This window comes from Anguilla anguilla, chromosome 18, assembly GCF_013347855.1.
Source record: "Anguilla anguilla isolate fAngAng1 chromosome 18, fAngAng1.pri, whole genome shotgun sequence".
NCBI lineage: Eukaryota > Metazoa > Chordata > Actinopteri > Anguilliformes > Anguillidae > Anguilla > Anguilla anguilla.
The window spans coordinates 8,883,742-8,894,236 of NC_049218.1; the positions used below are offsets into that span (position 1 = coordinate 8,883,742).

A 10,495-nucleotide genomic window follows, 5' to 3' on the forward strand; every position below is an offset into this window, starting at 1 on the left:
ATAGTACACAAATAAAAAGTTGCACTACATTGGCGCGCTGTTTTGACGAAGAAAGAAAGCGGACAGGAGGATCTAGATCTGTTTTCGGCTCACTTCTGAAAGTGCATTAAAATGCTATTTTCAAACTCTTCAAAAAGTAACATACGTCGACGATATATGTATTACATACTAGCTAGTTTGGTTTTGATTTCTCGATTATTGTAATCAATTTAGTTGTACTTATTGAGCGTTATGAAACAACTGGAGATTGCGTGAGTTAAAATAGAACGTCGCCAATTGTTGTATGCAATGTTTATATACAGTGTTTGAATTAAATAATATCGTTGAGAATGAGTACATTACTACCACCAGCATAAATATATATTTGTTATAGTTGGTCGTAGTTGAAGAATGAAGTTCTGTCAGCTGGTTTACAGAGTCAAGTGTGTGGACCCTGCGCGGCTGGTCACTGGGCGGTTTTCTCTCGTGGCCACTGGTTCTGTTTCTTGCATTTCCACGTCTTGTCTCAGCAATGCCCGTAAAAAGACTAGCCAGTACAGTTCGGTGGACACAGAAAAGTACTCCTCACTCGTAAAATCCGTAGTTTCCTTAAGAATAAGCTCCCAGACCCCAGCCAGCCTCGAAGAGGAGGATGGGCACATTTATGGTCCTGTTGTCAAATCAAAACCCGCCACAAAACGTTCTCCGAAGACCCCCTTCCCGCTGGTGAACAGCAGAACGATTTCAGACCGGATTGACCTGATGTCGGAAGCGGAGCGGGGACCCCCAATTCGTATCGCGCTGCAGAGGGGCGCGGGCAGATCCACCACCCCGAGCGTGACGCGTATTCTGCAGCAAACCATGCCGCCCGACCAGGCGTTTTATTTGGAGAGGTGGAAGAAGAGAATGATTGCCGAACTAGGAGAAGAAGGGTTCAAGGAGTACACTTTGAGTAAGTGTCTGTAATCGTCGCCACTCTGTTTTACCCGTTTGGCTTCTTAACGGTGCAACAATGCACTGATTCCCTCTATGCATGTTAACACGCTGTTATCAAAATTCCATTGCACCTTAAGGCATTGCAACCTAAGACACTGACCTGAATCGTTAATTTTCGTTTCAGACATTTTCCGGCAGGGAAAACAGTTCCACACAGCCTTGGAGACCATTCTCATGGCAGGGGAAGTTCCAGCAGAGGATGCAGAGGCCTCGGAAGCTGTGGAAGGATACTTGGAAAGCATTCAGCATGTGCTGCAGGACATCAGCGACGTTCGGGCCATTGAGAGTGCAGTTCAGCATCAGTCGTTAGGCTACCTGGGCTTGGTAGACTGTGTGGCCCAATTCAGGTGCAAATTACTCAAAGACCATCCACCCATATGGGACAGCCCTTTTAATGATCAGTAGGCCTTAGTCTTCTTTATGAAGGTACACTATTGGCCTGATTGGCTTTGGATGGAAAGGCCTTACTGTGCCTTCCCCCTTCCCCATGCTTTATTGTTTCGAACATCTACTCTGGCACTCTATACCGTCTAATTTAATAACATGATGCATGTTTTGTACTGTATTTTTTCTTGTTGTGATAGGCTAATCATTAACATAATGTACCTTTATCAGAGAATAACGCTGAATGCAGTCTTTTTTCACGTACAGGGGTAAACTTTGTGTGATTGACTGGAAGACGTCAGAGAAACCCAAGCCCTTTCTTCACAGCACATACGACAACCCCCTGCAAGTTGCCGCCTATATTGGGGCCTTAAACAATGATGACAATTACAAGTACCAGGTTGGTAAATGTGTCTGTTTGTGATCATTTGCCCTTGCTCTGGGGTCTGTACTTCAGTTTTCTCCATATGCTTCCCTATAGGTGGAGAGAGGCTTGATTGTCGTGGCCTACAAAGACGGCACGCCTGCTCACCCCCACGCCATGACCTCTGACCTCTGTCAAGATTACTGGACAAAATGGCTGCTCCGGCTGGAGGAGTTTGTGGAAAAGAAGTCCACTGCCTCAGAGCTGTAAAATGGGATTCTATGCAGGGAGCAATCTTCTGACTTTCCGTTACTTTTGTAAACTGTTGTTTTCTCCAACAGAAGATTCCCCAGACCACCTTGTGCGCGGTGTTTATATTGCATTTTATTTCTGTATTAATAAAAGAAAACATAGTAGTTTTGTTGTTCTGTCCAGAGTGCACCTCACTTAAATTGAATTGTAGTCATAACTGTAGTTGCTAGAATTTAACGGGATTTTCGGTTTTGGACTAGTCACGTCTTGCAGTTTTACCCATTTCTGAGTTGGGGCTGTTTTTGCAGGGTTTCAGCATCCATTTTGAGAAGTAATATAGACTTGAGATTCATGGATTTTAGCTACAAGAGCATCATAGACAGATGCTGATTCGGTTATTTCACAAAAACATTTATAAATCCTCCGAAAGGCAATCTCATGGCATTAAACAAAACCATTTTGCGCAAAAGCAAAATTGCTTCAGTTTTTTGTTCGCCAACACAGCATTATGGTTTAGTCACTGTATATGTACACAGTGTCTCCCCTTGTTAAGCTGGTTTCTGCATCCTGAACCTAAGTGGGACTGTTTGTACACTGCATAAAAGTCTGCCAAACTAGAGGGACTGAGATGCTTTTTCCTTACATTCAGATAAACTACAGTTAAACTGTAATTAAGCTGGGAACATGGCTGCAAGGTACACATTTTTTGTCACTGGCTTATACAAAAAAAACTTTCAAACAAGGTTGTTTATTTTTCAAAGAAGATTGACCCTTGTTAACCGCAAGTAGCATTTTGTCATTGTGCAGTATGAAATTAAAGTATGCTGTAAATCAGGCTTAGAAATTGTGCCATTTGGCCACTAGATGGGGTAGTATGACAAATTACATGGGCCACAGTGCCACTCATCTGAGCAAAAACAGCTTGTGGTGATATGGAAAGGAATTCATGGGTCTGTGTGATCTGTTGTTTTCTGGGGGGGTATTTAAAGGAGTTATTTCCATGACGAAGATGAACATACTACTTTAAAGCAAAATGTCCTGAGTTTCATGAGAATAAGTAATTAATTGGATTTGTTCCATTCAGGTTTCTATAAAGACATGTTTTGTTTGTAACCTAGAGATGGGTCACTGATGGGTGTGGTATAGCCACAATGAATTTGTGGCAGTTCTAAACTAGGTCACTAGGGGCATCTGAGGCCACCAAGAAATTTCTATGAACATCTGTTATTTACATTAGACATTGCGTGTTTACGGACAATATGGGGCTTAAAGAACGGCCGGTTTCGCATCAGGAAGCATGCACTGGGTGACCTGAGGATCTCTGAACCTTTCGTACTGCGACGGGGTACGTAACAGAGCGTTCCTCACGGTTGTGCTCATTTCGGGGTGAAATGGTGATCTCCCGACATCTGCTCACCATTAGAGATGAATTCCTCCTCAGTCCCCCTGGAGTCGAGAGAGAGCGGAAACCGCTGAGGCAGCAATCTTCACAGGTCTGAGCTCCGCCCTCCAACCCTTACCCCTCCCACAGCGAAAACATGTGCAGGATGTCAAGCGGAGTCCCATCGATTAAAGCAACAGGGCCTCGGCTTCCACAGCAGGAGCCCAGGAAAACAGCTGCGAACCAGACAGGGACGTGCAGCTCACCAGCCACGAGTCTCCACGCTAGCGCTAACCTGTCAAAAAATGCCTCGAGGCTCATTTTTAAAAAATCTTTCAATTTCCCCACACAGCACTTGCTAGGATATGACCCCCACCCGTATGACCATAGTACTGATTAATTTATAAGCAACCAGAAAGCACTTTGGAGTAATCTCCATCCAACGAGCATTCTACATTCTACTACGTCCTTATTTTCTTGGTTGTTTGTTACATTACACCATCTTAGTTCTCTTTACAGTTATGATGTCCTAGTTTCTTGGTAATATTATGATTTTGTGTGCACGTTATCGCACTATAACGCTGGTGAACTGCAGTGTCACCTGGCTTAATTTTGTGTCTATATTGAGTTTGACACCCATGCCCTTAACTTTTTTTTTTTGTCTTTTTTAGTAGCTTCAAAACCCACAACGAGCCTGCTGTTTCACTTGCGCAGTCCCAGTCTCAGCTATAATACCCTGGAGGAATTGGCAATGGGTTCAGTCCTCACTCTACTTTGCAGTCATGGTCTCTCTCTCTCCACAGTAGCTTACAACGCAAACACAAGTGCAAAGATGAGAGATCGAAGTGGAGCAGCTCCCTAGGTGGCGCTCGTCAAAAGAGGCAGCCAAGTGTGCCAAGTTCAGCCTTGATTCACTAATTGCCCTTCTGCGAAATTAACCTAACCAAAATCAAACACTTATTACACCGAGTGAAAATGTCAAACTCGGTGTCATTTTAAGACTACAAGCCCCAGAATGCCCTATATCAGCCATTAGAAACATCTCAAATGTCCTTCATCACACACAAAGACTGTCAGGACCAATTACAAGCATGACCCTAAATGTAAAAGAAATATCAAAACTACTGCAGAATGTGAAACCCTTTAAATTGTTTTATTGTCCAACATTAATTGCTTTTCGACCAAAATGATGATACAAAGCTTTGTCTTCAAAGAGTATTTATGGGGACAAAAATTACTTTTGTACCTTACTGAACGTAAACCAGGCGGCCCTGTAGGAGGGGTCTTCAGTAAAGCCCAGTTTTTTAAAGAGCCTGTAGGACAGCTGGTTCTCCTCCTCGATGAAGCAGTACACAGGGTAACCCTGGGCATGCAGCCTTGTTGCCATGGTACTTATCAGGACTGTGGCATAGCCCCTTCCCCTGTGCTCTGGGGCTGTGTACAGTAGCCCCAGGGCACAGTTAGCATAAGTCAAAATCCACGCTACCGCTTTCCCCTCCTCGTCCAGCAAACAGCATGAGGGGAAGTGACAGATCATGTCCCGGATCATTCTGGCAGAGAGCGCCCCCTGGCTGAACTTCCAGGTTCTGTTCACCAAGTCGACGTGGGACTCGTCCAGACAGGACAGCTTTAATGTCAGATTGCTGTGAAAATGCAGAGGGCGGAGAAGCTGTGATGTGTGATGGAAGCCACGCATCGACCAGCAAGTTAGCCACTGCTTCTGTCTCTCTGTAACGGATACCTCCCCTGGATCATAAAAGTTACCTCAAAGTGCTTTTTTCAGAGGAATGACTTTCATGGTTGCTGATTTGCATTACTGTATTTGCATTCAAATGACTGCTTTAGATTTTCCAGTCAAATGTTAAAGCACAATTAAGGACACCAAGAACTACCCCTTCAAAACTGGGCACTTTCGAGTGAGGGAGCCAGCAATCCGACAGAGCATTGCATTATTCTCTCTGTAAACCAAAATCCATAGCCCGTTCAAATGCAAATAAGGAATTTTGGAAACAAGACCCAAACAAGAGAAATTCTTCATTTACCAGACCCTGCATCTTAGTTCATTTTTTCGCTGATGGAGGTTCGCTTTAATTCTTGAGGCAAGTCCAACTGGCAGTCAATGTTTACAGTACCTGTCCCACTCGGGGAGACGACTGAGGTCTTCGAGTCTCATCTGACGGGCCACAGCGTCTTTCTCAGCCGATACCCGTCTGTCCCCTGCAATGCACATCACCGTGTCCTCATGACACAGGTCAAGACCTGGGAAACAGAGGATCAGCAGACACATGGCCTAAACTCAAAGCACACGTCTAAAACACAGTCATCAGTTTCCTCATTTTTACTGGAACTGATGTCATGTAACTATCAGTAAAGGTTCTCTCTTGTTCCAAGGTGACCTTGAGATCAGAACAAACCACCCACTTCAAAATATTTATTGGTGTTTCACAAACTAGCTATGTAGTGTGGAAACATATTTTATGATGGTTTACCTACTTAAAATATATCTTACAAGACTTATTCCTCAAAAAGGTTGGAAGCATGCTGCATACTGCCAGAAAAACAAACTGATGAAACTAGGAAAAGATAATGATTAGTAAAAGTTTTGACCAAAAAAAGTACAGCGTGTTACCTAGGCAAAAAAACTCCTGCCAGGGTAAAACGTCAGTCTGTCCCAGGATTTTCCGCAAGGTTGGCTCATCTTTAGTAAACATGCAGATGGTTTTGAAGAGGTCCCCTTCCTGCAAACAAAATGCAATAAACTTTTAGGAGTCTGAGGCCTTGGTCTCGACTGCAGTTCTTAACCATTAATTCAACCCCACATGCCAGCTCGACCACTCTGCTCTGCTGCAACGCTGTGATTTGCACGCCCTGTCATCCGAGTGAATGCTTTGTGCTCGTCCCGTCCATGACGTGACATAGGGACAACATAGCTCAGGATGTAAGAGTGGTTGTCTGGCAGTCGGAGGGTTGCCGGTTCGATCCCCCGCCCAGGGCGTGTCGAAGTGTCCCTGAGAAAGACAGCTAACCCCTCATTGCTCCCAACAAGCTGATTGGTACCTTGCAAGGCAGCCTTTCGCTGTTGGTGCGTGAGTGTGTACGTGAATGGGCGAATGAGAGGCATTAATTGTAAAGTGCTTTGGATAAAAACACTATATAAATGCAGTCCATTTATGAAGCTCCTCCACCCTAGCTCCCCAGTGGTGGAACAAATTCCCCATTGCTCTACGAACCACTAGGTCACTGCCCATTTTCCGCCATAGTTTGAAGACGCATCTCTTCTAACTGTACATTGACTAACTCTGCTCTGACACTACTCTGCAGGAGTATGCCCAATCCTGGATGACTGTCTTATATCACCTGTATCTTGATCTTCTAGCACCATCATTTTACACTTGTATCTTCATCTAGCACTTTTGTGCTGCATTTGTACATCGTCTTTATGTTGTAGCTCTTCATCATATCTCTTGTAATCATGCCTCACTAGTAGTCTTACTTGCCATAACTTCACTGAATTAGCCTATGCTTACTGCGTGAACTAGACCTCATGTTCATGGCTTTGGATAACTGACACTTAATGAGAACTGTATCTTATCGGATCTGCATTCTGTAGTTGTTCCAGTGACCTTTGGTACGCACTTACTGTAATGTCGCTTTGGATGAATGCGTCTGCCAAATAAATGTAACATAATTTAAGCGTTCAGAAGCTGAAAAAATACAAGGCTGATCTCCCATACCTCTTTATTCTGTGGTAGGCAGAGAATTGTAGTGAAGTCTGGCCAATTGTCCACTAAAACATCGACTGGGTCAGACTGTCTTCTGTTGATTAGGAAGACGCAACCATACACCTTTAGAGAAAAAAAGAGCATGGCTTAGTGGAGCCCATTATCTGCAAGCTTTCTATCAATGTTCACTGCATGGCATCTTTCTGACTTTGAGAACTGATTTATTTAACTGAATTGCTTCCGTAGCATATATTCAACTATAAACGTTAATGTTTTTTTTGTTTTTTTAAAGCAAAACACTATCCAAAATGTAAACTGATATGGGTTCACCTGCTGCGATTGTGGTAAAAAAACCTTCAGCAAGGTCTCAACCGTATGAAGCTGGTCTCCAGTGAGAACCCTCATTGCACTCGAGTCGGATCTGCGAAATTCCACAAACAGCGGGAAGTTAACAGTTTACACAGTAAACCAGAGGAGGGCGAGAGAAAAAAGAGCGACTTTACCTTAGCCTATTTCCCTTCAATCAGGAGAGACCCAGGGAATGCAAAAACATAGATCCCAAATTACCGTTAAAAAGAGGAGCCTGGTGCCTCAAATTGTTTGAGAAAGCGACGAGTAGCCCACTGTGTCTGTCCACCGGTACGATTTATTTATTACTAAATCCCAGGTTTACCCTGCCTGTGCCTGGCAAATAAGCTGAGCCGTCACTACTGCTGACGTCACTCACAATGCACTTTTGCAGCCAGGCAGAGTGACAGACCGTGTGTTGTGACGGAGAACATCTTTTTTGTGTCATTTAGAGGCACAATTTGTGCATTTTAGCGTTTGAGTCACTTTTCAAAAGTTATTAAAAGTTCCAAATAAATTTTAAAAGTAGCTAAATTTGTTGCTAGGTGCTTTTTGAAAAAAAAAGTTGCCAGGGTAATCTGAAAAATTACTAAACAAAATTGCTAAACTGGCTTCACCCATTGAACTGTATAAGAACCAGGTTACCACCAACTACACTGACGGTTTGATTGAATAGAATTGAATGGAACCATGTGACCACGTTTCCCTTCTAGGTCTTATTCAGTGTAATGTTTTACGTTAGAGTATTTAATATGGTTTTACCCCATGGAAGGAACGATAGCCTAATTTTCTCTAAATGGAATAGGTGGCGTTAGGAATAGTTATTTAGGCCTATGAATAGCAAAGGGATTGAGCTGCTCCTCCCGTGTAGCGCATACACATATGTATACATCTATACATGTATGTCTATGGGGTGGCGTACATATGAACTGGAGCGGGTAGGAGGAGCCAGGCTGTGAATCCTGGGGGAAACTAGCCTCTTGCTCGTGCTCGCAAAAGAGCTTGCTGACCATTGAATTAAATGTAGAAAACCAATGTGATTTAACAACTAAAGAAAACCACTTCGATCAGTTTTTTTGATCATGAATTTCAATAGGAAGCAATAGTTGTTTTGATCAAGGTGTTTTGGGAAATATTTATTATAATTAACATATTGTATTATATATGACATATTTCACAATCTGCTTTTCATATGAAACGTAACGATCGTTATTCGAGTTTCAAAATACTATCGGGTAAGTTTTATTTTACCTTGAAAAGTCTGATATTCCCCATTCATTTTACTGACAACTCCAACTTTTTTTGTCAGCTGTGAACAGAGGTGGAAAGTCGAAAGTCCAGGGGTGAGAAAGTAGAAGCCCCGTCATGCGTTTCTTCAGCCCATGAGCTAAGCCAGTTGATTTCACTAGCCTAATTAGTTCTACCTCCTAGCTGAAAAATCATGCACATGGTCGAATCCAGGTGACTGGAACAAAATACCGAGGATGACTTTTTTCTGAACCTGGATTTTCGAACTCTGTGAAGTTCTGACTGTGAAGCCTATTCTGATACATCTGTGCAGGGAACTCTCTATTTTCTGCAGTCAATTGAAGAGTTAATCACAGCCTCATACTCATTCAAGGTGCAGGTGTGTCATGTGCACTGTGATGTAGAACCACGTGGACCATATCCTATCTTCTTAATAATTAGTCCAGTACGAGGAAATTTCGGAGTTTTAAAGTACTGTCCAAAATAATTTAATTTGGTCAGGGCGAATTTGTAGTTTTGAATGCACTTCAATGGGGACATTTTATTTTTTGTCCCCAGAGGCTTACTATAGCCTACTACAATAACCTTGAGTAACCACTGGAGTTTGCTAGCTTCACAGAGAACTGCAACATGAAAAAACCTTTTTTCCTGCAGCCATCTAAAATAACTTATTGAGCTGCAACGGGCCTTGAAGATGCTTGCCCTCACTGGGTGATGCCTACATAAGGTGAAGATTTACTTATTTAAAGTGACCATATGTCATTGAAAGCAGAGTAAAGCACCATGACATTATTATCAAAAGATTCATGGCTTTATCCTCTTTCTAACAAGACCACATATGAATATGTCAGGAGGCAATTCAGCTCAGCTATTGAATACCTCCACAAAATAGAAATATACTCCTGCTTCTTACAACGGATGTGATGGATGTAAATTTTGATTGCAGGACTCAATACCCTGTTCTACATAGACATTAGGACTTTCAGTTGATTATTTCAATCGAATGTCATGGATTGACATCCAAACTTAAAATGTAATGGATGTCAAGAACTGAAGAGTTAGTTATCATTTTGAGCATTCACAAATTAGACAAGTTACCCCTTTGGAATCTGAAGTTATTCAAACCTTGAAAATCCACATGCATTGTAAAGATGGTTTCTGACAGCATAATACATAATATTAACTTCTCAACTCTTGGGATTGCAGCTAAACTTACAACATAAATAAAACAATAATTAGATGCCAAATTCACTGTTGTCTAGAGCAGCCGGTAGATAGCTGGTGAACTGGATTGTTTTGATTTCAGGAGCACTGTTGTGTAGTCCTATCATACAGAAGAGGAGAAATCTGAGTTCTAGTGTGATCAATCTTGCTGATAGAAAAATGACAGACTTTTCACAATTCTACTATTTATCACTAATAAATAGTCATTTGGATTTAATTTAGTCAAACTTGAGCTGAACCATGGTCTCCCATAATCAGTGTATGCTCTGTCCCAGTGAGAATATACTGAGTTCCACTCACAATTGGGTGTGTAACGATACGGGTGCTGGGACCCAGGCGCAGAGTGGGGGGAAAAAAACAAAAAAAAAACACGAAACTCAAGGGGAAAATTAACAAAGACTTTACTAACAGGCAAACCAACAGGGAACAAACAAGGCCACAATGGGCAAAAACACAAACTCATAAAAAATCGAAATAAAACAGAAAACAAGAGGAACTCACAAACACGGGCAGGGCAGAACACGGACAGGGCAGAACACGGGAAGGCAGAGCACAAGGGAAGGTCAAACAAAACACAGTCAGGAACAAAATACAGGC

At 42.5% G+C, this 10,495-nt stretch overlaps 2 protein-coding genes across 5 annotated transcripts; one reads left to right on the plus strand and one right to left on the minus strand.

The window, feature by feature from the left end:
* Positions 1–22: 22 nt before the first annotated feature.
* On the plus strand, positions 23–2,592 carry mgme1 (mitochondrial genome maintenance exonuclease 1). The gene is made up of 4 exons (XM_035399617.1): positions 23–931; positions 1,100–1,322; positions 1,627–1,759; positions 1,841–2,592. The coding sequence occupies exons 1-4, from the start codon at positions 391–393 to the stop codon at positions 1,991–1,993; spliced, it is 1,050 nt and encodes a 349-aa protein (XP_035255508.1). The 5' UTR covers positions 23–390; the 3' UTR covers positions 1,994–2,592.
* Positions 2,593–4,485: 1,893 nt separating this feature from the next.
* Positions 4,486–8,973, minus strand: si:dkey-76k16.6 (uncharacterized protein LOC566817 homolog). Of its 4 annotated transcripts, none has more exons than XM_035399821.1 (6): positions 8,678–8,973; positions 7,409–7,499; positions 7,091–7,201; positions 5,986–6,094; positions 5,489–5,615; positions 4,486–4,999 (listed from the first exon to the last, which is right to left on the minus strand). In XM_035399821.1, exons 2-6 carry the CDS (start codon positions 7,481–7,483, stop codon positions 4,591–4,593), a joined length of 831 nt encoding a protein of 276 aa, XP_035255712.1. In that variant the 5' UTR covers positions 7,484–7,499; positions 8,678–8,973; the 3' UTR covers positions 4,486–4,590. The 4 variants fall into 4 exon arrangements, with proteins under 4 accessions (XP_035255712.1, XP_035255710.1, XP_035255711.1 ...); XM_035399819.1 differs by lacking the exon at positions 8,678–8,973 and adding an exon at positions 7,646–7,774; XM_035399820.1 differs by lacking the exon at positions 8,678–8,973 and adding an exon at positions 7,582–7,767.
* Positions 8,974–10,495: the final 1,522 nt, after the last annotated feature.

Excerpts from the sequence above, each read along its gene's own strand:
- si:dkey-76k16.6 (XM_035399821.1), bottom strand. The coding sequence starts at position 7,483 with ATGAGGGTTCTCACTGGAGACCAGCTTCATACGGTTGAGACCTTGCTG. Across the intron at positions 6,095-7,090 it reads GCCTACCACAGAATAAAGAG|GAAGGGGACCTCTTCAAAAC; the intron begins GTATGGGAGATC and ends TTTTGTTTGCAG. Across the intron at positions 5,000-5,488 it reads CGTCTCCCCGAGTGGGACAG|CAATCTGACATTAAAGCTGT; the intron begins GTACTGTAAACA and ends GCATTTTCACAG.
- mgme1 (XM_035399617.1), top strand. The coding sequence starts at position 391 with ATGAAGTTCTGTCAGCTGGTTTACAGAGTCAAGTGTGTGGACCCTGCG. Across the intron at positions 932-1,099 it reads GTTCAAGGAGTACACTTTGA|ACATTTTCCGGCAGGGAAAA; the intron begins GTAAGTGTCTGT and ends TTTTCGTTTCAG. Across the intron at positions 1,760-1,840 it reads ATGACAATTACAAGTACCAG|GTGGAGAGAGGCTTGATTGT; the intron begins GTTGGTAAATGT and ends GCTTCCCTATAG.